We start from the raw sequence: 27,151 nt of genomic DNA, 5'->3' as shown, positions 1-27,151 counted from the left end.
TTTTTAACGACACTATGTACTAGTCGGAGTTAAGAGTGCAAACGGGATCCCGCGAAAGTCCCGCTTCTAGTTCAATTCTGAACAAAATTTTAAATAAAAAATTTAAAAAGTTACTAGAAATGGGATTTTGGTGAGATCACGTTTGCATCCTGATTGGAGGACTGCAACGTACGGAAGAGATGGCCAAGCGGCTCCAAAAGCATGCGACCAAAACAGGCTGGTGAGAGAGGGGGAGAGAGATGGAGAGATACGTAGATACGCAGTGTAGCACTGCTACACTGTGCGTGCATTGCACAATCAGGTTCTAACAGCCACACGCACACAGATTACAGTAATCTCGGCGCGCCCCATGTCGCACACCTCGTAAAGACTCTCGGCCAACGCGAAAGACACAGACCAGGGTGGGAATCCATGGCCACGGCTGACCTTGGCCAAAGCGAAAGCCGCAGCCCCCTCCAGCACTTCCACGTACTGTAATAAACAAACAACCACGACACAAAATGACCATCGTTGCCCTTGCTCGCTGCAGTGCACGTCTTGCGCTGCGTGCACCGTCTCCTGCTCCATCGATCTCCTCCTCCTCCTCGTAGGAGGAATCTCCCCACCTCTCTCCCTCTGTCTGTCTAATTGGGGTCTCGACTTGTCCCCGTGGGTGTTTGCTTTTGCTTTTGCGCAAGTCAAATGGGTGGGGGACCCCGGCCGCTCTCTCGCCGGAACAGGAGAATACTACTGCTACAAGGTGTGGGGCACCAGCTGCTGTGGGCTCCCTTGTAGCACTACTATTTTCTTCATCTGCATACTTTGCAACTTGAAGAAAATAGGAGTATATCAACTGAAAAATCTGAAACTGGAGAGCATGCGAAAAACGGTTGGATGAGTTGCTTTGGAACCACCGAATGCACAGTATCTGTCAGGTCACCGGCGACCCGCGTTTCGGTCAAACGGATTGTCCAATTTATTTTTAGGTATGCTACTATCCCAACAAGGCCATCCATTTGGTCCATTTTATTACTCATGGTCAAGTGGGCCGGTGAGGAAAAAATAAGACAAATGCGGACGAAGCCAGTGAAAAAACGACTACGACCCAAACCCGACGCAAAATTAGATAGAAATGGATCGTGTCCGGTCCAAAAAACGATCTTAGACGTCCATTTTGCTTAAGCGGACAAAATGGATCACCCCGCGCCGGGATGCCCTCACCCACCCGAAATTTGCAGGCACTATCAGCATTTGCATTATGTCTGAACCAGCCATTTATAATCCTGCATAAACTACTACTCTATTTGGTGCCACTGCCGGACCATAAACTCGTCTACGACTGTCCTATAGATCTCTGGTGGAGCAGGAGTGTCATGCATGGCTGCGAGCGCCACTGCGGAGCCTGTGTTGACTGTACGTGCACGGGACCCCCTCTCCATTATTGGCAGCAGGCCAGTATACTCCTCACTTCACTGCTGGCCACGCTGCCCCGAGTTTAAGACGGAGTACTGCCCGCATGATTCAGACATTCATAGGCAGCAGGCCTGCGTCGCTGACGCTTTGACGGTGCGTTTATTTGCGAGCGAGTCAGGCAGGCAGGAACAGTCAAGACCACTCAGATGCCAAGCCAGAGAGCCAGAGCCAGGCAGCTTAAAGTCTTCAACGCTTCTATCATGCACCAGTCAGAGCCGCTCAGGCGACCATAACTTGGAGCAGTTCAGCAGGGCATCAGTTCAGCAGTACTAATAAAATCTCTGTCTCTCTTTTCTATGGCGTCTAAGATTCCTTCTAGGAGCACTAGTGTTCATTGGGTTTCGATCACGTGTAGTAGACCGAGGAGTTTACAGACATACATACATACATGTGCCTGTCTGAACGTCCTATGTGTCGTGCCCCTGAGCCGTTGGACTGTGGCGGACGAGCCATTGCTCTTTCGTTGCTTGCTTATTTCTGTCTGGGCTGAACCAGCGGTTAATCTTTGGAGTAGGCCTCGCGATCTACTCAATCTATTATATACTAAAAACAATACCGATGGAATCATCCGTTGGTACACGTCAATTATTTTCGGTCGTTAGATAAGAGATCTATACTAAGATTTAATTAGGCCCACGTGGGGCTCCGCACGTCCTGTTTCACATCCAAGACAAACGGCCGGCTGTTCCAATCGATCGGGATGGATTGAATCGATCAGGATAACGTGGAGAATTCCATCGATCGGGATTGCACGCTGAACTGGGCCGGACGGCCTTCCTGGGCCTTTTCTGTGCACATCTGTTTCGGTGGATTTTGGGTTAATCTAGAGAAGTTCGGTTTTCTGACTTCAAGAACCGAATTTTAACGACCGAATTTTTCGTTTTGTATGCCCACACTGAGTTCCAAAACTTTAATTCCGCTTGCAAATGGTCACGAACAGTAGCGATATCTTGGGCGTTGCACATCTCGGGTGTTGCACATCTCGCTACTCCCAGCACGTCTCAGACGGTGCCTTGATGCTCCTCAATTGGCCAAAACACACCGGATTGCTAACAATTGGAATTCTTGGTATTTTGATTGTTGGATGTGCGGTATATATAAAGACAACCGTTGAATCTATGTGACACATAATTTTTTAGGACGTAAACCGGCCGATTTAATGTCACATGTATCTTTTAATCTTAACGGATTCTAACGCGGCACATATTGTTTCCATACATACACATCCACGCGCCGGACAAAAAATCCTAGAAGCCATCCATCGGTCAGGGCTCAGGACAATCGCACACCATGCCCGACGAGTCAAGGTATGTTCGTGCATGCTTCATTTCTTCAACGATCAATTCACTTTTCAGCCTACCCAATTAGGGGCACGTATTAGGGCACTCCCAAATGTATCATATCTCAGTGTTGTGTCTAAACATGTTCTTATTTATTATGTTTTGTGAGAGGGAAATACGGATTTTCTTGCGTTTAGTGCTAAGAGTTGTATCTAAATTAATATACCATGCATTTATGTTTCTTCATTAAATAAGCTGTCACATTAAATTTTGCCTGTGTGGCATACTTAAGATACGGTTCGCCTTGAAGCATTGGGAGAAAGCTTATGATGAAAGAAAAACTACAGACAAGTATCGGGAGCAATCAACTGCTTTGACTAACTGCACCCGTGAATTAGGATTAATTAAGTTGTTTGGTGAATTAGTAAGGCTCACTTCAGGAACTATAAGAGAAAATTCTGATGTGTCAACAAGCTCAGTATTTGAAGTGGTCAAGGTTTCATACATATATCTATTGTTATGTTTCATATTTTATATAGTCAAAGCAATATGAGGGGAGGCTTCACGCTGATCCATGTAATCTGAATTTACGGTGGATATATCGAGTACGTAGCGGATCCCCATCGGTCGTGGGTTAAGATGAACCCACTTAAATTACAGAAAATAAATTGAAATATAGTAAGTATTTGTGAGAAAGAATGTGGAATGATCAGAGTTTGTAAGGGGATGCACCCACATATCTCTCGCTCTGGATCCACCACTGAGTATATCTGATGGGTTAGGGACAAACATCAAAATGGTTTGAGACCCACATAGGCTCAATGTTAACTAAGCCCAAAATTTATTTGTATAGTGTTAAACGCGATGTACTGCATTAGATGATAAATATGCTACGTCATGACAACACACGATCTAAATTTATCAAATGAGAAAGCATTTACTAATCAAATATAGTCACAAAGTCAAAAGCCAAACTACTAGCTCACAATCTAAACTTAAATAAAAGTATTGATAGCATACTGCGGAAAACTTTAATCTCACATGATGATTTTCATAAAAAAGAAGAAGTCACACCTACTAATATAGCTTGGCGTACACATGAGCCTCGGTGCAATCAAGTGATTGGTCAATTTAATTTGCAAATTTTTGTTTTGAACATATGCGATTTATATACACGCATGATTAGTCACCTTAGGTAACGACCATCGTCTTGCACGTGACCTGGACTTTAATTCAAAATACACAACTAATATCACCTCAAACGATCAATTATTTTGATGCAAACATTGATGATCTAAAACTACATAAATACTATTGTGTCATATTCAAAATATGATGTACTTTCGTACTCTCTGATGAACGTTTTTTTCGTTCTGACTATATAGCGAATATTGTCCAAACTTTACTTGAATGTATATGTGCAGTGCGGTTTACTAATATTCGTTTCTAACAATTATCATGCTGGTGATCTGGGATGCAAATTTTATTTTCATACTGATCTAATAGCACATACAAATGACACATACACCTTCCATTTACTATTTGCTAGGCTTTTCAAATAATACAACAATATATATGTCTATGTGAATCAAAATATTAAATATGTGTAAAGATATTTCCCGCGCGATTGCGTGAGACACCCTGGTAGTTGTTATAAAAATATTATATGTATCTAAACGTTCTTTAAGAATAGATATATTTATATTTGGACAAATTTTAGTTAAGAATTTATGATCAGATAAGTACGGTAGTACTGGCACTTACAGAGAGGTTGTGTTGTTATTTCGTGTAGTTTTCAGACGATTGCGTGCGTTGCGATTTTACCGAGATCACAAGCTTTGGCAATTGAGGAGAGCAACGCCGCTGTCGTTAACCTGAAACAGATTCCGTAGCACACGAGTAGCAGTAGGACAAAGAGGATGCCTCCAAGAGTTCCTGAAACCCAAGAAAGATGCTGCAGCGCCGTACTACTACGCAGGAGCGAGCGAGCACATCAGCTCGGTTCAGTGACCCATGAGGGACGACGACCGAGATGAAACAAGAAAAAAAAGTGAAAGATAAAGAGGAAACCTCATCCACCCTGGCCGGCCGGGCTAGCTAGCTCCAAGCTAGCTAGCTGCTCTAGGAGTAGATCCAGAGATCAAGAGAGAAAGAGGACATCAAACATCACTGACAAAAGATCGGCAGCTCAATTAGACGGCAGGCAAGCAGGCAGGCTCTGGGCAGACGTAGACGCATAGATTTGCTACTCTCGCTGCAGCTCTCTGCGCCTCTGTCTGCCGCTGCAGTGAGAACTAAAGCGCGCGGGCACGGGCGGACGTGACCGGACGGCGGTGGTGCCAAGCTAGCTGCTGCTGGTGCTTGCCACTAGTGATCACTGAGTACGTGCGTCCTCCTGTCGTCTTCCTGCAGCAAGCAGTGACCGGCTAGCTGGCTGTGGCCGCCGGCCGGACTGACTTTAATTAATCGGTACTACGGTCTACGGCCCCTGCCCTGGCGCAAGCTAGAGCTAGTAGCCCCATGTTCTAGTTGACTTGGGTGTCCGTGTACTGATCCGTGTACTAGTACTTGTGTGGCCCAGTGGCCAGGGCTGCTGCTGGCTCGGGTGTCCGGACAGACAGATCATATATGATGCCGTGCTTCTTGTCCCGTTCTACAGTGGACGGTTCTGTGTTAACTCTGTTTTCATGGGACGACGTACGATTTCGGCGGAAACTGCGAACCAAGGGAAAAATAATAATCCGCATATATTCCATATTAATTTCCTCACTGGTATGCTGCTGGTACCCATCTTAAAAGTTCTTAACATTAACTCCCATGCAAGTATGTCTGAAAAACAAACAGAGCAACGTGCACTGTGTACGTTCAGACAAAGATTAATTAAGCGCATCCTTCTTATCAAGGTTGCCATATTTGCTACGGAGTAGTACCTCTAGGATGCATGGACGTACTGATTAAAGACGGGTAATGAGGCATGTCGGGCAGGCAGGACAAGTATATACATACACCAGACAAAGTTAGAACAGGGGAATTAAAAGGCGGTTAGCTGAGAACGGTCACACACACACACTGCCCTATATAGCAAGGGGGGTGCCAACCTGCTCTAATCATGCAGGCGTGCCCTGCGCTGCGTGCGAAAATCCGCCTTAACCCCTCATCATAATCTGGCATCAAAAATGGTGTCATGCAGTTAAACAGTGGCACCATAAAAGCGTAGGCGAACAGCAAAAGCAGGGAGAGTGAGAGTGCGAGAGAGACCTCGCGGTTCCTGCATGCCGGCCACGCCATGACATGCTGAGTTTGCAAGCAAGCTAATAAAGCAGATCATCAGACATGATGCAATGCCATGCCATGCCATGCCATATTTTGCAATCAATCAGGTAACGGATTAATTAACTAGTGCTTCCCTGAGGCTGAGGGCCTGAGGCGACAAGCAAAAAGCAAAACTGAATTAATTACTACCGTAATCAAACACTTGCAGCGCCTGGAAACTGCTGCTGTCAAACTACGAGTAGTCCCTGGAGTACGCTACACGATGCTCTCGGCGCCATCTGTACTCATGACAGTACTTTGTACAGCTAGACCCGTAGAATCTGGGATTTCAACGAGGTGATTTGCCTATATTGGTCAGTGCTCGTGCAATGGGACAGTATACAATTGGCCATCACACGTGAGACAAAGACGGAGGCCAGCTTCTCCTCGGCCTTGGTACTCGCGAAAGGCAAAGCAACAGCAGGAGGAGGAGGAGAGCCTGTGTACGTACGTACTTACGGCTCCGTGTTCTTCTTGCCTTGGATACCGTTAAAGCGACCCAAATGCAAACTAACCGCAGCCTTAACCCCGCTCTCTCTCAGCTAAAATTAAACTTCCATCTCTCGATCTCAAGCCTCAACTGGGCTCACTCATCACACTTGCAGCAGCCCTCGTACGGCAACTGAGCGTCCATAAAAACCTACGACTTTAACATGTCGATGCACACACATGCATGTGACCCAAGCATGTTTCACTGCAATTATAACCCTTAAGATCGAGAACTCGCAAACTTTGTATGTTTCCAAGCATGCTTTCTTTCGTTGCTGTGGCAGTAATCAGCCGGCCTGTAGCTCTTTTTAGAAAGCCGCTGTGGTTTTCGAATTCAGTTATCAGTACCAGTACTAGTGCTTAGCAGGACTACACACACTTTTGTCATGTTAGTACACAATCCATAATTATGCAGGGGGTGTTATCGGCCGGGGTGGGTGCTACCGTGCTAGACAGTTTTGTCACGTCCACAAGAACCATAATCATGGCATGTGTAGATCCACGCCGTCTAGATCGAAAGCACTTTACTTGCTGGGCCGGCCGGGTTCTACTCTGCGACGGAATAGACGTAAGTAAGTACGGCCATTCTCACCATCTCAGACCCACAGAGACCTATCTAATCTACGTACCGCCCGTGTGTGAAGAGCGTCGAGAGGACGTTACACGCGCGAGGAGTGCTAGCTATAGCTGTATATATAGCAGTTGAGATTTGAGAAGGAAGAAAATATATAGCTACCCTAGCGAACATGTGGTGCGACTTTAGCTTCCGGATGTGATGCAATGCTGGCTTGGCCTGCCGGCCACTCTGCCTTTCTCCTTATCCAAGGATCTGGTCAGGTCAGCCTTGCACGCACAACTGGTTGCTACTACTACTTGGGACGACGTTTTGCTTGCTTTGCTTTTGGCGGCAGCGGGAATCCTATATGGTGTGTGGTCTGTGTCCGTGTGGGTATTTTTGACCTGCCGAACTGCACGGCACGCTTTTTGGCAGGAGAAGGAATCAATCAACCAAGAGAACTTGAATTAACAGGTAGCGATCAGCTCTCTTAATTTGCCACTTGGGTTTCCAGAAGGTGCAGCTTGCGCATGCATACATCGACGGAAATACCCATTGATCGATCGTTGATGGGTTTTCCCTTTGTACATTTCTGACATTTCAAATCGGGCCCAAGTCTGTTCTTTTGAACAGATCAGGCCCAAGCCTGCACCGCTTTTCCATTGCAAAGAGGAACGGACAGCGGACGGCCCGCAAACTACGAGCGCAATGCATGGGCCAAACTGGCCAAGCAACTGAATCGTCCAAGGCGGGCTTCGCTAAACGGAGAGGCTGATCGTGCTGGGCCGTGGCCTGTCAAATTCTATACGCATTTTTTTTTCGTTTTTGCAGCAAACGCTTTGGGAACAACATGCACACAACTCACACGGACACCCGTGGAACAGAGAGACGATCGTTCAGCCACGATGCTGGCGCTGATGCATCTGCAGGTACAGGTCGACCTGGTAGACGACGGACTCCGGCGTGGGGTTCCCCAGCGACGTCATGACGCAGTACCCGCGGGCCATCCTGAAAGCCCCGGTGCCGCCCACCACGGCGCGCTCGATGGGGGCCCCGAAGTCCAGCACGGGGCCCAGCATGGCCAGCGTGCTCCCGCTGCAATCGCCGGCCGTGAACACGAGGTTGATCGCGGACTGAAGGGCCGGCGGGGCCACCAGCCCGGTCCCGGCCAACAGGCCCTGGAACCGGCCCACGAGGGCCGCGCTGGCCCGGTCCGGCCCGTCCCGCAGCTCGTCGTCGATGACTTCCACCATCCCGAAGGACCCGAACGCGGCGTCGCCGAGCGGGGACGGCACCGCGATGGCGAACGTGGCGTTCGGGCCGGCGAAGGTCTCGTGCATGTACACGCGGATGTGCTTGAGATCATCGCCGGCAGCGTCCGCCGCGACGTGAAGGGCTGGCCATGATGATGAGGCTAGAAGGAGGATGAGCAACAGAGGAAGCGGCGAGGAGGAAGCCATGGCGATCACTGATCGGAATGCAGCCGGCCTCGATCTGGCAAATAAGAGAAGAAGATGAGCTGATGGACATTGGAAACTTGCTCTTGCTAGGTTCATTTATAGGCCTTTTCGCGTACTCCGTGTTGACCTGCACTGCTTGCATGATCGATGGATATCAACAGACGTGCAAGCCCAGCCTTATGTAGCTGTCGCCACTAGTTAATTAGTTGTAGGGTCAACTCTACGAGTTATCCGAGCGAAGCAATTGCCACTTGGTTAACTACCGGTAGCTAGCATAACTTGAGGAGCACACACGGATGGCAGGATTATTGTTCTGTCTTCAACTGTCGAAGCTTCTGCTAGTACGTTGGGCTGTAAATTAATCAACAACGATACCACGTACAGTAGTATAGAGAACAGAGAAAGAACAGAGAAAGTAAAAATAATATACCACGTACAGTATGTATGCATCCTAACTAGCAGGCAGCAGCAGCAGCAACAACATTCAACTGTCGAAGCTTCTGCTAGTATGTATGCATCCTAACTAGCAGGCAGCAGCAACAACATTCTCCTTTTTCGTGGAAATTGGCTCAACGTTTTATATGATAAAAAGAACAGATAAAGTAAAAATAATGTACCACGTACAGTAGTTCTTATCATGTCAACAGCCACCATTGGCCATTGGATCGCACGGGACGCAGAGGCACGGCCTCCTCGGATCCATCCAACGGTGAGTAGAGCTGCAAGTTTGTGACCCTCCTTAGTTCAACAAAAGTTTTTGTTGAACTAAGGAGGGTTAAAAGGTACACTGAGTGTCACCATGTTGCACCTCTAACCGTCAGCGCCCGTTCGTGCGAACGTGCGTGCCTTTGGTGTCCTGCTATACGCACCAAACTGCTATACGAACGTCCGTGTCTTTTCGATAACTGACGCTGTCTATACGCACTCCACTACGTGTCCTGCTAGGTACTTTCTCCGTCCCATATTAACGACTCAAATTTGCCAAATATGAATGTATTTATGTATAAAAAAACGTCTAGATATGCCAAAAACGTATAATAGAAAGTCAGTCGACAAGAAAGGGACCAGCAAGAGCGCTGCAGCCTTGGCGGCACTGGAAAACAAGAGAAACCATTCACATCATGCATCTCGGGCGGATCGATCAATGCACGTTAACGTTGCTCGTTCCGCTCCAACGATGCCCAATCCACAAAGTACATATACACGTTGCACTCTCAATGGACTGCTAACACCGAGCGCTCGACGACGATCTCGACCGTGCTACTCTGGCTAGCTAAACGGGCTCCACGTCAATTAATTAAGGGATCCTGGCATTGGCATGGCGTCCTCACCGTCGCCGCCGCTTACGCTGCTCCTCGTTGCCCTCCTGGTGGCGGCCACCTCTGCCGCCGGCGGCAAGCCCACTCACATCCGTCTCTACGTCCACGAGAAGTTCGAGGGCGCGAACGCCACGGTGGCGTCCCCGCTGCTGCGGTCCCCGCTGGGCCGCAACGCCACGTTCGGGGAGATCGGGGTGCTGGACGACGAGCTGCGGACGGGCCCGCGGCGGCGGTCGTCGGAGCTCGTGGGCCGGTACCAGGGCTTCTTCGTCGGCACGGACCTGGCCCGGCCCAGCTACCTTTCTGCCATCACGCTCGTGTTCACGGCCGCCGGGGAGCGCCGCCGCGGGAGCACGCTGACGGTGCAGGGCCAGTACAGCTTCGACGTGGACGGCCCCGTGGAGCGCGCCGTCGTGGGCGGCACCGGGGAGTTCAGGATGGCCAGCGGGTATTCCGTCCTGAAGTTTCTGGGCTCGCCGACGCCGGAGACGGCCGTGTTCAGGATCGACTTGTTCGTGCTCGTGCCCTCACGCGGCCGCTACCGTTAGCAGTACTAGCTAGGTAACGAAGAAAGGCAGATTTATAATGCTGGGGCGTCGTTTTGGAACACTCCTGCCAGGTCTGACAAGTTGCGATGCTTCGATTTCTGTCCTGAAGATGGGTTGGTGGAAGATGGCGGCGGCGAATTTTGCAGCATGAGCAGACATCATGCGCTCAATGTTGGCTTGACTGGTAGTGTTCAATGCGGTCTCCGGATTTCAATGCTGGGCGGTGGTTTGCGGTCAGAGCATGTGGTCCCGATAAGTGACATCCCCTCCCCGATTATGGTGGCTTTGGGTTGTTTGTTTGATGTATTTTTTTTAATGTCAGGTTTGCTAATAAATTAATAAAATGTGGATATGCACATCATTTTGATGTAGAGGCCTGAGGTTCCAACATTCTTTTAAGAAAAAACCCAGCATGCATGCACACAACTGTACGTAGAGCGTGTGAACACTTCCAAAAAAACACGATGGATAGTTCAACCGAGCCCACCAAGTTCACACGGACCCTAAACATAAAATCGCCAGTTTACTCCCGCGACTTTCACTCACTGTAAACCCATAATTCACCGGCAACAGAAGACTTAGTGCTAGTGGATTCACAACTGTCAACAGCCCAGCCCTGGCAAAGAGGCTAGCTATCTAAGCGTTGGTTCAAAGAGATAATCAATTCTCAAATGCTCGAGTCGATGAGAAAATGAAAGCATCTCCAGTGGCGGTCTAGGAATCGGCACTGGCGGGTATTAAGCCCGCGCGCCATTGGTGCCCTATGACTACCAGTGACGAGGACTTTACTGGTGATAAAAACACCAGTGACATAGAGTTGGTGGTGGGCGTGATCGCCGCCAGCAACCTAGTTTCCGTCACTTGAGAAGTTTTTTGAAACCGTGGAGAGTCATGTAAATTGGGACGAATGGAGTTTCGGATTAGTGAGGTATTTTTTACACTAGTACATGATAACATAAAAAAAAAGATCTACCTATGAGATCTCATGCACGCATGCACGCATGCATGTGAGAAGCCCGCAGTGTTCCCACGCTCCATGAATCCGGCGATCTGGCCAGATGTACATATAAGGTTGGTGTGATAATAAATGAACAAATTTAGAGTATAGCCCGGTACATGAACCATGCTTTCCACGCATGCATGCGCAAATGTGTGGTGTAGCTTGGTACACGCATCGCGATCAAGTCGATCGCTCCTATCTTGGCCAACCTGTTCGCACGTCTCCGATCCATGAACGCTTGGTCTTTTCTAACAAAATTCTTCTTTCCTCTTTGGCGGAAGCTTAGCCTTCGTGACGATCGAGAAGCACAGGCCAGTGAACAACTATAAATACTAAAATACTAGTAGAGTGTCACTGCGTTGCTACGGAATAGAGTGTCAGTGCGTTACTACGGAATAATTTTTCTCGAGCGGGAGATCCGTTTCGTGTGGGGACTGAGGAGGACGGGAGCTTGTACTCATGTCGTGCGGGAGATCGAGAGGAGCAGGCTTGCGCTGAGGATGGACGAAGATGGACGGCTTCAAGACCTGGGGTATTAGGTGGCATATTGGATGTAAGTTATGTGACGTGACGTACCGCGATGCCCGTATCATCACCACCAACTTCAATTTAATATATTGGTATAGATTTTAACTTTTTAATTGGTTCAGTTCAGCACACCGTTCTGGCGTTCTCCCTCCCGTATTCTGCCCGTTACCCAATTTCCCCATACCGTGGCTTACCTGAAACTCCATGGCTCCCGCTGGCCGTTGGTTCCACCTCAAGTGGCCGCCTCCTAGTCCTCTAGTGGACTGCGCCACCGCCACCTCCTTTCCCACAGACACGCCGCCGCCGCCTCCTGCTGTGGCCCACGGCGCCGCCGCCTTCTGCAGTGGTCGATGCCACAGACCATTGCTCTTCCCATGGACGCCGTCGCCACCGCTGGCTCCTCTTTTAGTAACGTTTGGTTTTGAGACGCATTAGTATTTTTTGGCAAGCTAGCTAGCAACGGCCTGCTCGTTGTGCTCGGGATGCGAGACTGGAGGAGGCGGACTGGGGCGTAACGGGAGGGGCACCAGAAGGAGGGCCGCAGGAGGGAGCACCGCCGCAGTGGGAAGGGGTGGGATGGGGATGTCGCGATGTAGAGAAGTCACCGGCGTTGTGCCGTAGGGACCGGGAAGCTCGTCTGCGCCGCCGCGTGGGGAGGGATCTATGGGCATGTCCGTTGCGGGAAATTGAGGAAAGTCGCCGGTGCTGTGCCGCGGACAGCTCGGATGCGGGAGGCCTTCTTTTTGCAGGGATTGACAACAGCCAAGCGAAACGTTTTTTTTCTCGTGCAGGAGTGGCATATCCCTCGTAGTTTTGATGAAAAGACCTACCGCGACGTCCGTACCATCACCACCAACTCCAATTTAATATATTGGTATAGATAGACACACACACATGGCGTAGCTACTCACCAGGGCATTCGGCTTCGGCATTGCTAATTTCAGCAGTTGCGAACTGCGAGTGCGCAACATATGTGGAACAAGTTCACAAATTCACACGGACACCCCCTGAACTTAAAATGGCCTAAAATGGACAGTTGCTCCGCGACTCTCACCAAAAGTTCACCGCCGATAAATAGACAATCGAACCAAGTTCACACATTGACACGGAGCCTAACCGTGTGTTTGATATATACAAAAAAAAAAATCTATCTATGAAATGGATACCCATTATTGTCGTACCCGGCCGGCGGCTAAATTTTCCCGTATAATAAACTAGCATATGTGTGCGATCTTGAGAGAGAAATGAGACAACCTGATGCGCTGCGGTTTTTATCATTACATGTTGCCCTTTTTAGCGATATACTGTTTTTATGTTCTGTTGTTGTTGTTGTTTACAATGTGCTAATATAGTGGTGTTTTTTTACAAGATTGCTGTGATTTCTAAAAAATATCTTGTTGTTTACGACTATGTGCTCAACTTTTAACAAGGTATTTTTACCTGTGGGTATCCGTCGATCCGGCGAATATGAGAAAAAAAGTATATTTGACGTGTATGGATACGGTGAGTGTGACGGGTAATTAAGCTCAAAGTGAACGATGCATAGGCCGGAGGTTTTTTCAAACCCCTTTTGAAAAAAAAATCAAAGTGAACGGATAAAAATACCAGGAGGCTCCACTCGTATCAATAGCCTGCGGGTGCCATCCCTACATCCACGTGACAAACCCGTGGTGCGCCCAAGCTCCATAACTTGGGTGACTAACCCGATTGCCAGATCAGTTTGGTGTGATGATAAATGAAACAAATCGAAGCAGCTCGATCGGTACATGAACCACGCTTTCCACGCATGCATGCAAATGATGCAACTTGTGTGGTATAGCTCGGTACACGCATCGCGATCGAGTCGCTGTACACTCTCCAATCCATGCCACCCTCTCGTCTCGACCGTTCCCATGCATCTTGCAATGCAATTAAGGATGCAAGGGCCAACCTGTTCGCACGTGTCTGAGTGTCTCCGATCCATGACACAGCTTGGCCTTTTTTATCTTCTTTTCTTCCAAGCCTCCATGACGAGCAGTGCAGGGAAAGGGCTCTATATATAGACACACACACGGCAAAGCTACTCACCAGAGCATTCAGCTTCGATCGGCATTGCTAATTTCAGCCGTTGCGAGCGAGAGAGCGAGCTCAGCATATAAGCACAACACGCTATGTCGATCCCAGTAATTGCTTCCCTGTTGCTCCTCCTCCTCCTGGCTGCCTCCTCGTCATCGCCGGCCGCCGCGGCGCGCCCCGGCGGCGGGCCGTACACGCACATCCGCTTCTACATGCACGAGACCGTCTCCGGCCGGGACGCCACGCTGCTGAGGTCCGTGCAGTCCCCGCTGGGCGGCGACTCCATGTTCGGGTCGGTGAACGTGCTGGACAACGAGCTGCGCGACGGGCCGGACCGCTCCTGCTCCAGGCTCCTGGCCAGGCTCCAGGGCCTCTTCGTCGGGGCCGGGCTCGTGTCCCCGCCGGGCCTCATGTCCTCGTTGAACGTGGTGTTCACGGCGGGCAAGCTCCGCGGGAGCACGCTTGCGCTGTTGGGCCCCGTGCTCGATTTCGAGGCTCCGGTCGAGCGTGCTTTGGTGGGAGGCACCGGGGTTTTCAGGATGGCGCGGGGTTACTCCATTATGACATCAGTAGGGAACTACACCATGTCTGGGGCCGTCGTCCTTGTTGACCGGATCGATCTGTTTGTGAAGATACCTCGTTGGGCAACCATCATGGAGTCCCTTGAGGAGGACTCCTCGTCGGAGTCCCTCTTCGAGGACTAGCTAGGTTGACATGTTTCGTGGAGAATTGGAGATGCATCGATCATGCCAGTCTGATTTCCATTTATGTCTTATATATGTCGTGTAACCGTGTATCGTATATCGATCGGTATAAGTTTACCGTGCGTGCATGTCGTCGAGTGTTTAAGTGTTTTTGGAATTTTTTTTAATAAAGTGCATGTTGCGTTTGTTTAATGACCTTCTCTGTCGGGGGGATGACCCTGATGACGACACCCTTTAGCCGAGATGACGAAGGAAAAGCCCGCACGAGTATGAACGCCGGCATCTTTAAACCAAACTAATATTAAGCCGGCATACCAAGTGTATGCTGGCATGCCCATCTTGTCTTATGTGATTGCAGGATAAAGACGAGTACTCTGATCTCGGCTAGCGCCGAGATGTCTCAACGGTTTTATCCTCATCGCATGGCGCAAAGTAAAACAACGCTATCTTTATCACGGGAAAGCAGTCGTTGCTTACGTTGTGGTGCCAGTCGACTGCGCAAAGAAGCACCGAAAGAGAATCGATGACGGAAGTTGACAGGAGGCTGCAGTACCTGTTGCTAGATGCCAGGAAAAGTAAAGTTGTTTTGTCCCCTACGGTGCCACCCGGAGAGAACCAAGACGCGTGCTCGGCGGGGCCCTTAGAAGATAACGTTAGCCTTTGGTCCACATGTCAGTGTGACATGTGCGGCACATAAATAGCGCACTACCCTTCCCTGGAGAAGGAGGACACACACTTAGACATCTAGCGTTTTTTCCTTCTTTTTCTTCTTCCTCAAAAAAACTGCTCCATAAGCACCATTGTAGATCTTGATATCTCGGCTTATACAACAAAGCAGGAGTAGAAGTTTTACTTCGACAAGAGGGCTCCGAACCTGGGTAAATCTGTGTGTGCTCGTGTGTTTGTGTGTGTTTCTCCCTCCTCCGGATCCTCCTTCGTCCATCGGCCCCAGCATAAGTCATCCTATGGCATCTCTCGTGACACCACCACATTATCATGTGAAAAATTAATCTCCTATTTTTGGCTTTACCTATTTTGAACTTGGCATGACACAGTTGAGTGTTGAACTGTAATTGGATTGCCATATTTTCTCCGCCAGGTTGAAATTTTGGATGAATTGGTTCGATACATGAAGCTCTTTATGGTATCAGAGGTCTTGAGTTTAAGACCCGACTAGTTTCAATTTACTTTTAGTCCATGTTTAAGCCTACGGTTTATTTAATGGAAAAAATTGGATAGTGTCCTGTATTTAAATTAAAGAATTTTTAGCAAATAATATGGTGATCAGGCGAAAGTTAATCCAACTCAATAGAAGCACGATGTGAAATCTGAGACACTTGGTTCGTACAAGACTAGATATAGCTTATGCAGTGGAGATTTCGAGTCGTTTCGCGGAATCTCCTAACGCTGAACGGCCTTGGATGCATTGAGGGTACCCTCATAGATAGGGCGACCGTTCCTATGTTTGGGCCGGGGAAGAAGAGAACACAGTTAATGAAGCCTGCTCTATTCACTCAGCTGACCTTGCTCGCTTAGCTTAGACTCGGCCCAAAAAAAAACCTTAGACTCGGCCCAAACCGAGAGTCAAAGATGGTCAAACTCACCTAACCCAGGATATGCAGGGCTGGAGGGTCTAAAATCCAATCAAAAGTTGCAGGTAGAAATTTCTCTCTCAGAAAAAGTCAGGAGTTAGTTGAAACTGGCTTTTCTCTAGATTAAGTTCAGTTAATGATCAAAAACTGGGTCATGTCTTCCTTGATTTGTGGTGCCATTTTCTAAGCGTCACAATAAAATATGTTTCGCTAATTACCAGGTGTTCAACCTTTTTGAAATTTCTTATTAACCTACTTGCACACTGCAAAGCCTACGGTGTCCTTTTAGAAAGTGTGCAATTTAGTGAAATGTTAGTGAAAAATTACCAAAAAAACTTGTTTTGCTGTCAAATTTTAATTCATTAAAGCAACAAATCGAGGAAAAAAACATTGAGCAAAGTGATAAGAAAATTAAATATGATTAAGACGTATCACCTCTTCTCCTAGCAGGTGAAGACCCGACAATCCTCAACTCAAACCTCTTACCGCGTCGGTGAGGCCGGATTATAGTTGTTGCGGGCATGGCTCTAACAACTATAGCGAGGTCTTCTTCTTCAGCACCGACGATCCGGCCTTCTCACCATAATCAACCATGTTTGAAAAAAACAAATTAATGATCCGTTTTAAACGAATGCGAAAGACGCAATTTATTGGTTAACGAACATTTGAGCGCTTGACAACATAGACAGTGTTACGTGATGAACGAGATGATACACCACAGAAATGATCAGGCTGCATGATACATTAACACAAACAAATCAAGCTGAAAGAGTGCGGTCTCCGGCGTGGGGTTCCCCAGGTCTAACATGACGGAGTAGCCGCGTGCCAGCCTAAAGTCCCCGGTGCCGCCCACCAAAGCGCGCTCGACCGGGGCTCCGAAGCTCGGCACGGAGCCTAGCAAGGCCAGGCTGCTCCCGCACCACTCACCAGCGGTGAACCGGATGTTCATCGCCGACAGCAGGCCCGGCGGGCTCACCAGCCCGGCCCCAGCGAAGAAGCCCTGGAACCGGCCCACGAGCTTGGAGCCCTTGGGGTCCGGCCCATCACGCAGCTCGTTGTCCAGGACGCCCACCGACCCGAACGTGGCGTTGCCGCCCAGCGGGGACTTCAGGGACGTGACCAGCGTGGGGTTGGGGCCGCCGATGGTCTCGTGCATGAACAAGCGGACGTGCTTCAGGCCGTTACTGTCGCCGCCGCCCCCCGCGACGAGAAGCGCCGGCGATGACATGACCAGCAAGAGGACGAAGCGCAGCATCAGTTAGCAGCTCTCGGAACGCCTGAAAGAGCAAGGAAGAAGAAGAAGAGATGCAACGGCGCAGCTGATGGACGTCGAACTTGCTCTTGGTGCAGACTACATGCTCCTACAATTATAGGCTTCAACGATCGACCTAGAGACGTGCAAGCAAGTCCATGCATAGTATTGTTCCTATTTTTATTTTTGGAACGGAGACAAAGCCTGTATACTTTCATTCATTCATTGAGATTCAGAAGAGTTCTAAATTCTAACAACCGGATTCAGAAACGGCCCTGCCGATACAAAAGCCTACGTATACGTATAGTCCAGCAAAAGATAAGTCCAAGAACGAATGTTTTTCGCGCTGTCCAGATGCCACCAGCAAGCCCGGCCGTCGTACTTGACTGTATAGGATAACCTGTATATAGCAGGATTAATGGTCGTTCTGTACTTGGCTGTGGACTCTCCAGCCAGTTGGGCCAAAAATTAAGTAAGAGCAAGAATATATGTGGATATGCATCATATATACAACTAGCTAGCTAGCAACTACTTTATTCTGGGCAGGATTAGTATAGACTTCTGAACGACTAAATGGTACCGATGTATTGCAAACGTAGCTTCATGAGATACAGCATTTATGGGTTAGTTGAGATGTTAGCATCAGTTAGAATAGAAAGAAAAAAAATCATTCCCCAACTTACCAAAAAGTACACAAAGCGTATATGAAAAGAAATTGAGAGACAATTCATCTATTTTTTCAACGAACTGAGAACACGGAAAATATACTTTTCTCTTTAGATTAGTCTCTCCCTTAGAATATCTCCTCAATATAAAACTAATTTTCTTGACATTTCCCATCAATCCTCCTGTTATAAATTATTGTTCAACAACATTTTGAGAGCTTCACAGGATGAACATGCCTTATACAGCGAAGACATGCTACATAATATATGATATATATAACGGAGAAATGATCAAGCTACATGATGCATTTGCACAAACAGATCAAGCTGAAAGAGTGCGGTCTCCGGCGTGGGGTTTCCCATATCTACCATAACAGAGTAGCCACGCGCCATCCTGAAGTCCCCGGTGCCGCCAACCAAGGCGCGCTCGACCGGGGCCCCGAAGCTCGGCACGGAGCCCAGCAAGGCCAGGCTGCTTCCGCTCCTCTCACCGGCCGTGAACACGATGTTCATCGCGGACAGCAGGCCCGGCGGGCTCACCAGCCCGGCCTCGGCAAAGAAGCCCTGGAACCGGCCCACAAGCGTGGAGCTCTTGGGGTCCGGCCCGTCACGCAGCTCGTTGTCCAGGACGCCCACGGACCCGAACGTCGCGTTGCCGCCCAGCGGGGACTTCACGGACGTCACCAGCGTGGGCTTCGGCCCGGCTATGGTCTCGTGCATGTACAGGCGGATGTGCGTCAGCCCGTTATCGTCGCCGGCAGCGGCAACAGGGGCCGGCGTCGACATGGCCACAGCAGGAGACGAGGCGCAACAGCCTGAAGGAGGAAGGAAGAAGATGCAACGCCGCAGCTGAATTGCTGGTGGATCATACTACTTGTGCTATATAGGCTTCAACGACCGGCAGACGTTCAAGCAAGCCCATAGTATTTTTAATTTTATTTTCTGGACGGAGACGAAAAAGTTTGTCGTTTTCCGTTAACAACTTGATTCGAAAGGGGCCTTGCAAACACAAAAGTCTACTCTGCAATTTAGAAGAGATAAACCCAAAAGCGAGATGTTTGGCGCTGTCCACGTGCCGAAAGCAACCGGTATAGTACGCGTGGCGATCACAGCTCTATGATTATCAGTGGCCAGCTTATGGAGTTGGTAGCTAGCGTAATTGATTTTGGTCTTTTTTATTCCTTCCGTTTCGTAATTCTTTGTCACAATATTACATGTATCTAAACACATTTTAAAAATAGATATCAAATCTGAAACAAGAATTGAAATAGACTTCTAAAACACGAATGCGAATAGCCGAATATGCCATGGTACCCTGGCGGTGCACGCGAGCGTGACGCCTTGAGGACAGGTAGCTGGGCCTGGCCAGGTCTGTGGCCAGGTCTGTGCCAACGAAGAAGCCCAGGAACCGGCCCAATGGGAGCAGAGTGGTTCCGGACTGACCCGTCATGCGGATGGGCCACCTCGGCCGCTATAATTGCCGACCACCAGCACGGGCGCGCTTGCGGCCTGCTGCACCCTGCAGGTAGCATCCGTCCCGTTCTGAAAAAAAGAACTGAACATAATTATCAGTAGATCTTGCGAAGCGTATGCTAGCTTAGCTTATGTTACTGCAAGATTTATTTTCTTATTGTCGGAGTGCCAACGTGTACCTGATTCTGCTTTGGGAGGATAGGTTTGCATGTGTACCGGTGTACCTGATGTATTTTAACTCCGTGCACCGAACCAACAGGACGCATATTTGCAGGGGACGCTGTACGTGAACAACATCAATCAGTTGGGATCTTACTGCTGCACCCATGGTCCATGGCATGATAATGAATGGGGTGCAAATAAATATCCAAGATAATGTCTCAGATATTTACTAACTTATTAACTTATTAGTATAAAGTTGCACCAAGTCTGAGACATTTATTATGAATAATGTATATGGTAGCGAAAACTATGCTACTTAATGAGAAAAGAAGCATTGCCTCCTTTTACTTATTGTATCGTGGATTTTGTCTTTTATAAAAATCCATCAAACAACATGGAGAGTGACTTTGCATTTATAGATGCCCTAGCAGGTAAAACCAAACATAGGAGATTGATTTGTACTTGGAACGACCAACCAATAAAAGCGAGAAGCATTTTATTAGCAATTTGTTAAGAAAATTTTAAACACCTGGACAACATATGCACCCATGAGGCCATGATACACCATACAAAACACGGTACACGACATAACAAAGAAACAATAATAAAACTGCATGACATAAACAGGCACGAACAAGCAAGTCGACCTATTCATGAAAGAGAGACTCTATTTTCCCCGCAAAAAAAATACATAATGAAAGAGGGACTCTGGTGTGGAGTCTTCCAAAGAAGTCATGGGGGATGACCCCGGGTAGGGTCATGGCGACACAACTCTAACCGAAATAACGGAGACAAAGCCGGCATAGCAACGTATGCCGGCATCATAAAGTTAAACTAACGATAAGCCGGCATCCCGGGCGTATGCCGGCATAGTTTTCTTATCTTGTAAATTTGCAGGATAAGGACGAGCCCCTTGACCTCGGCGGTGCCGGGGTCCTTCAACGGTCTTATCCAGACCACGCGGTGCAAAGTAAAACAGCGTCATCACCGTCTCAGAAAAGCAGTCAGCGCCTGTGTACCGGTGTCAGGTGACCACGCTAGAGAAGCACCGAAAGAGAATCTATGACGAAAGCCGGCAGAGGATAGCTGTACCCGTTGCAGGCTGGCAGGGAAAAGTAAAGTTGTCTTGTCCCCTACGGTACTGCCTGGAGGGAACCGAGCCGCGTGCCCGGCGGGGCCCAAGGAAGGTGACGTTAGACTTGGCCCGCATGTCAGTGTGACATGCCTGGCCCATAAATAGAGCACTACACCTCCCTGGAGAGGAGATCGAGCACTTAGACGTTCTAGGGTCTCTCCTTCTTCTTCTTCTTCTTCTTCTTCCTCAAGAATACAGCTCAAGGAGCACCATCGTAGAGCTTGCCTATCTCGGCTAATACAACAAAGCAGGAGTAGCAATCTTACCTCGACTAGAGGGCTCCGAACCTGGGTAAATCTGTGTGTGCTTGTGAGTTTTGAGCGTGTTTCCCTTCACGTCCTCCCTCCTCCGGATCCTCCTTCGTCCATCGGCTCCAAGTTAAGCCATCCTATGGCATCTGCCATGACACCACCACGACAGTTGGCACCCACCGTGGGGCCAGCAGCGGCGCTGGCTGGAGTTTTCATCCGGACGGGAAGCTTCCTCGTCACCGGAGAGCGCGTGGTCTCCGGTTTGGTCCAGAGATTCGGCTCTTTGGGCTTCATCGAGAACAACGCGGGCTGTTTCAACGGCACACCGCTTCCCTGTGCAGGCCGCTTCATCAGTTTTGGCATGCATGAGGTCTATGTTGCTACTGACAGCCTTTGCAGGTACCCAGAGCAGGTGGTGATGGCTGAGGATCCCCCGCCATCTGCACGGCTCGCGGCCGGTGAAGCGATCCCCCTTCACCAAGGGTTCGATCTCTGTGCTTATTTGTGCTAGTCCCTGGATCGACTCACTAGCACACACAGTTCAAGATGTAATACCAAGATACAAAGGTCAAAAGTACTTTATTACATCGTATCATCCAGAACTTAAATTGTACTTACAAACTTGCATGACCTCTTAGGCCTGCATAAACAAATAATCTTCAAAACCATGATAACATTGTATCATAAAGCTGCAGCAGAAAGGTAGAGTAAAAAGGGCCTCATCTACTCTCAGAGGAGAGAGCATGTTGGAATGTAAGCACATGACCCAAAGAAATGTCGACAAACCTCACTCTTCGTCAGTTTCACCTGCATTATTAATTGCAGCCACTACGTGGTCAATACATTTGAATGTATTGGCAAGCTCACTAGAGTTATAAAGGACCTACCAAGTACATGCATAGTTTTGCTAAGTGGGGTTTGGCTACTTTGCATAAAAGCATCATTATTCAAATCCTACCATTTTTAGACAAATAGTTTTGAATTCTATTGGACACGGGGTAGAAACACCCATGCTCCTATTAACCTAGGCACATTGAGTAGAAACATCAATGCTCCTATTAACCTAGGCACATTGAGTAGAAACATCAATGCTCCTATTAACCTAGGCACATTGAGTAGAAACATCAATGCTCCTACCCGGTTCAATCCATTCGTTTTATTATGAAATTGGAATGAGTGAGACCTTTCTTACAGCTCCAATATCTAGTTGCTCATAATTGTCCGTAACCGGGGACACGGCTAAGTACTTAGTTTGACACTCTCGAGAGGTGGTACACTTTACCCACAAGAAATCGACGTGTTAATCCCTTGCTGTCCTCAGTGTAGAGTAGCAACGGCATCGACCACAGGAATTTTCAGAACATAATCCCCCAGACCACCTGAGGGACGCGCCCCCACCTACACTGCTACATACCGATGTCACTTCGGATCCGGATTCATATTTCTTACATCCATCCTGGCAGAGCCCATAATACCATGTGGTTGTACTGGAAGCTACTAAACAGGAAACTAGTCCAGTTTCTGGTTACCCCGGGTGGCATTCCTCGGTTGCAACGCAGGCGCTCCCATAGAAATGGCGAGACGACTCATAGAAATGGACCCATAGAAATGGACCTGACGCCGCATACATCTCCACTTCCTCAAAGCAGCCCACCCAGGACGGTTCATTGAATTACTTGTTTTGCCATACGCTAGGAAAACTATATTGTAATTCAATAGTATCATATTGTAATAATACCGCCCTCGTTTATTATCATAGCATAGCAATTTACTACCACGATGGCAATTGGTGGTTAGGAAATGGGAAGGGTATCCTATACTACTAGGACAGATCATAGCTAGCATAGATACAGTAATAATCCTAACAATGCAACTAATAAAATCTAGTGCATAATAAAGTAATAGGTGAATGATTAAAGTGAACTTGGCTTGATAGTAGTTGGTATTCAGACACTCTTCACAGTCACACAGTTCGCTCTCCGAGAAAACTATACAATCAAGCAAACATACACATACATAAAACACACCATACAAGCAAAAGATTATGTATGCCATGATGCAATGCAGAACATGTGACATGAGTTTGGTTTATTTTGTTTTGGTGATCTACTGATCCAAAGCATAAATAATTTAAGCACATGCAATTAAGGTTTTTAACTAGTAACAAAGGTTAGGGTTTAAACACTAAAATGAGGTTTTATTGGCACCAGACAAATAGATTAGTTCAAAATATTTATTTCTCTGTCCCATTGGACAGAGGACAATAAAACAAAATTTTGGGCACTGGTTCCATTCAAAAAGGATTTATAAATAAATAGTTATGATTTAAATAGCATAAAACCCTAATCTGTGATTTGAATGTGATTCAAATATTCAAATTTGAATTTGGAGAGTGCCAAAAGATTCTACAATTCCTAAGGATTCCAAAAAGGTGTGGATCACTATATTTGGCCAAACAGATTTAAAGTTGTGATCATTTGAAATAACAGGGGCCTATCTGCAAAAGTGACTTTTAATTAATCCGGGGAAATAAAATTACATTTTTATTTTATAACTCGGGTGCCATGTGGCGCATTCCTATTCGTTGGTACCGGTTCGGTTTAAGTGAATAAGGACGATCTAATCTACACCGTTGGAGATGGATGGACGGACGAGATCGATCGGGGGAAGCTCACCGGCGGGTTAGGGTTTCGGCGGGCGGCGTCCGGCGGCGGCGCGGCACGGGCGTGGCGGCGCGGGGTGCTCCGGCGACGTGGGTGCGACGGGGAAGCGACGGGGAGGCGCGGCGCGGCACGACGGAGATGGGGGCGCGGTCGGCGGCTCTCGAGGACGGCGCGGTCGGCGCCTAGGACGAGGAAGACGCGACGGCGCGGGGCGGCTCCGGCGAGGGATTCTGGCGGCCTGGCGGCGTGCGAGTGAGGGCAACCAGGGGGGAAAAAGAGAGGGGGTCGCAGGGATTATAAAGACGTGCTCAGGCGTGAAAATGGAAGGCCGGAGGAGGAGATTGCGGCGGCGGGCGCGCGGGGACGGCAGCCGGAAATCGCGGCGTCGGTGCGGCCGTTTCCTTCCGGGGAAGAAGCCCCTGACAGGTGGGCCCCATCTGTCAGCGGGTGCGGGCGCGCGCGTGGGGTGGCCGGGCTGGCTGGGCCGGTCGGGCGTGGTCGGACGGGGCCGGTTCGGCCCAAAGTGGCCGGTCCGGTCCGGTTTACCTTTTTTTTCTCTTTCTTTTAGACCTTTTCTTTTTCTGTTTTTCTCATTTCTTTGATATCTTTTGAGTTTGAACTCCAAATTGGTCCAAATAAATTCCAGAAAATTTGTAAAATCATGTTCCACCAAGATACAAGCTTTGGAAGTAGTTTCTCTTCAAAATAAAATATGTAAAAATACATTTGCCCTATAAATGCCTTTAGGGCCATATATCTATTTGAATATAATACCTTTTCAACTCCAAATAATTATCCAAAAACTATGGGATAGCTTATATATGCATTAAACCCCTTTTATGCATAAACCCTATTGGTTTGAAAATTCCAAAGCTCAAATGGGTGTAAACCAAATCTTTTAAAGACTTTTGAGATTCAAATTTGAATTCAAACATGCAATTGTGGCATAATGCTCATGAATGCAATGCTCATGTAAAGGTTTGAAATTTTGGGATGTTACAGCCGGCATGTCGACTGCCCCGCTGACCGTGCAGAGGTTATGGTGACGGCTCATGGCGCTGATGCGGGAAGGGACGCTGCGGGAAGCGGCGCGGTCCCAACAAAATCCGGCAGAACGGCGAAGCTCCCCCTGGAGAAGCCGGAGAACATCGCTGCTCAAGCTGGCACGTCGGCCCTGCCGCCGAAGCCGACCCAGCTCCAGGCCTCCATCGAGCGGCTAACTGTGTCGGTAGCATCAAGCGCTAACCCGGCCCAGCTGCAGGCGGAGTTGGAGTTGGAGAGACAGAAGCTACTTAAAGAGGCAGCCGACGTCGCCAGCGCCTGACAAGAGCTCGAGATCTCGGTTCGTGAGTATAACAAAGCTCATGGTCTTAGTTCTACTGCCTTTTCTAACCCTAGCAGAGTTGGAGAGGTGCGTAACCGTGGCAAGAACTTGAATGTCGAGATGGCAGGGGTGTGCCAGCTGTGTCGGCAAGTTTTGCCTCGGCACTAAAGCCGAAATACAATACCCCAGCCAAAAATCTCAGGGCTGCCGAGGCTGCGGCTGAAGAGTTGCCGAATCTTACGGGAGAGGCACTTCGGCAGCAGCAGATGTGTGTAAAAGAACTGCTACAAATAGCTAAGGAGCAGAATGAGGGACATGAGAATGCACGGTAAACCCGGTGCATCGCAGGTCATTCATTCGGCCGCAGATGCTGGTGGCCGGGTTGACAAACAAGCGTCCTCACCTGGTGGCAAACGAGACAAACGCGTTAACTTAGGCCGGGATAAGTAGTTGGAACGCTGTGACCCGGCCCTGGCCGAGAAATAAATAGTCAGAAGGGTTGATGACAGCCAAAGTGGTCTGCGTCCCGGCGGCAACCGCCAAGATCAGCAGGAGCGTTACTCGCATGGCCATGGGCACCGACCTCGGGGTCCGTGAAGCGACCGCCCCCGTAAATGGGTTCGATCTCTGTGCTTTAGTGCTAGTCCCTGGATCGACTCACTAGCACACACAGTTTCAAGATGTAATATCATAGAACAAAGGTCTCAATATTACAACGTATCATCCAGAATATAAAAGGGTACTTACAATTCGCATAACCTCACGGGTTAGCTAGAAATAAAACAATTGTTTAGCAGCGGAAAACGGAAGATACAAGGGCACATCAACACCACGGTGAGAGCGTGTTGGAATGTAGGCCCGTAACCCAAATATGCAGAACGTACGTCTTACTCGTCGTCGGAGCTTCCTGCATCATTAGACGATGCAGCCACTAGGGTCAATACATTGAATGTATTGGCAAGATTCACTAGGAGTTATACCAGAGCCTACCAAATATATGCATAATGTGGTAAAGTGGGGTTCAAGCTATTTGCATAAAAGCTTAGTTATTGAATCCTATCTTTTAATCAAATAGAATTTTATCACTATTGGACACGGGGTAAACACACCCATGCTCCTATTATCCTAGAGCACATTGATGTGGATTCATCAAGTGCCTCTACCCTGTTCAACCATTCATTTTATTTAATAAGTTAGAATGAGTGAGACTTTCCTTACAGCTCCACATCTAGTCGCTCAAATTGTCCGTTGCCGGGGACACGGCTAAGTACTTAGTTTTGACGCTCTCGAGAGTTTGTACACATTCCCCACAAGAAACCGACGTGTTAATCCCTTGCTGTTCTCTGGGTAGAGTAGCAACGGCATCGATTACGAGATTTTCAGAGGTAATTCCCTAAACCACGAGAGAATCACGCTCCCCCTACACAGCTACCTCAGTACAATTCCTCGGGTCTAGGTTCATACAACTTACTCTTGTCTCGCCAGAGCCCATATAGCATTGTGGTTGTACTAGAAGCTTCTAAATAGGAAACTAGTCCAGTCTCGGTTACCCCAGGTGGCATTCCACATTTGCAACGTAGGCGCTCCCCGAATCCACGGGAGAGACGTCCATGGACGATCCATTCCTGAATCCACAGGAACTCGACTCAGAGGGACCCATAGAAATGGACCTGACGCCGCTAATCCTCAAAATCTTCAAAGCTGCCCACCCAGGACGGTTCATTTAATTAATTGTTTTGCCTTACATCTAATAAAATCATTTCATATCGCCAAAGGCATAACAATAAATAATGTAGTTATTTCCCCCACGATACTACCATAGCCTAGCATTTAACTACAATCGATGGCAATATGGTAGCAAGGTAATGGCGAGGGTAAACTAGACTACCTGGGATTTATAGTTAGCATAGAAGTACGAGTAATATTCCTGA

The 27,151-nt window shown here is 48.3% G+C and overlaps 5 protein-coding genes across 5 annotated transcripts; 2 read left to right on the top strand and 3 right to left on the bottom strand.

Annotated features, from left to right (window-relative positions):
• Positions 1-7,551: 7,551 nt before the first annotated feature.
• LOC100833328 (dirigent protein 21) lies at positions 7,552-8,690 on the bottom strand. Its single transcript, XM_003559895.4, has one exon. It carries the CDS (start codon positions 8,643-8,645, stop codon positions 7,986-7,988), a length of 660 nt encoding a protein of 219 aa, XP_003559943.2. The 5' UTR covers positions 8,646-8,690; the 3' UTR covers positions 7,552-7,985.
• Positions 8,691-9,560: 870 nt separating this feature from the next.
• LOC100833011 (dirigent protein 1) lies at positions 9,561-10,787 on the top strand. Its single transcript, XM_003559894.3, has 2 exons — positions 9,561-10,429; positions 10,526-10,787. The coding sequence occupies exon 1, from the start codon at positions 9,868-9,870 to the stop codon at positions 10,414-10,416; it is 549 nt and encodes a 182-aa protein (XP_003559942.1). The 5' UTR covers positions 9,561-9,867; the 3' UTR covers positions 10,417-10,429; positions 10,526-10,787.
• A 3,173-nt stretch (positions 10,788-13,960) lies between these two features.
• On the top strand, positions 13,961-14,895 carry LOC100832706 (dirigent protein 21). Its single transcript, XM_003559893.4, has one exon. The coding sequence runs from the start codon at positions 14,095-14,097 to the stop codon at positions 14,701-14,703; it is 609 nt and encodes a 202-aa protein (XP_003559941.2). The 5' UTR covers positions 13,961-14,094; the 3' UTR covers positions 14,704-14,895.
• Positions 14,896-17,022: 2,127 nt separating this feature from the next.
• On the bottom strand, positions 17,023-17,550 carry LOC100832388 (dirigent protein 22). Its single transcript, XM_003559892.4, has one exon. It carries the CDS (start codon positions 17,548-17,550, stop codon positions 17,023-17,025), a length of 528 nt encoding a protein of 175 aa, XP_003559940.1.
• Positions 17,551-18,353: 803 nt separating this feature from the next.
• On the bottom strand, positions 18,354-19,092 carry LOC100832089 (dirigent protein 2). Its single transcript, XM_003559891.4, has one exon. It carries the CDS (start codon positions 18,996-18,998, stop codon positions 18,504-18,506), a length of 495 nt encoding a protein of 164 aa, XP_003559939.1. The 5' UTR covers positions 18,999-19,092; the 3' UTR covers positions 18,354-18,503.
• Between the last annotated feature and the right edge of the window lie 8,059 nt (positions 19,093-27,151).

This window comes from Brachypodium distachyon, chromosome 1 (genome assembly GCF_000005505.3).
Source record: "Brachypodium distachyon strain Bd21 chromosome 1, Brachypodium_distachyon_v3.0, whole genome shotgun sequence".
NCBI classification, from domain to species: domain Eukaryota; kingdom Viridiplantae; phylum Streptophyta; class Magnoliopsida; order Poales; family Poaceae; genus Brachypodium; species Brachypodium distachyon.
Note: the sequence above shows the minus strand (reverse complement) of the source record. Positions and strands in the feature narration are given on the sequence as shown.

Bases quoted from the DNA above. Each gene is read 5' to 3' on its own strand.
- LOC100832388 (XM_003559892.4), bottom strand. From the start codon at position 17,550: ATGCTGCGCTTCGTCCTCTTGCTGGTCATGTCATCGCCGGCGCTTCTC.
- LOC100833011 (XM_003559894.3), top strand. From the start codon at position 9,868: ATGGCGTCCTCACCGTCGCCGCCGCTTACGCTGCTCCTCGTTGCCCTC.
- LOC100832089 (XM_003559891.4), bottom strand. From the start codon at position 18,998: ATGTCGACGCCGGCCCCTGTTGCCGCTGCCGGCGACGATAACGGGCTG.
- LOC100832706 (XM_003559893.4), top strand. From the start codon at position 14,095: ATGTCGATCCCAGTAATTGCTTCCCTGTTGCTCCTCCTCCTCCTGGCT.
- LOC100833328 (XM_003559895.4), bottom strand. From the start codon at position 8,645: ATGAACCTAGCAAGAGCAAGTTTCCAATGTCCATCAGCTCATCTTCTT.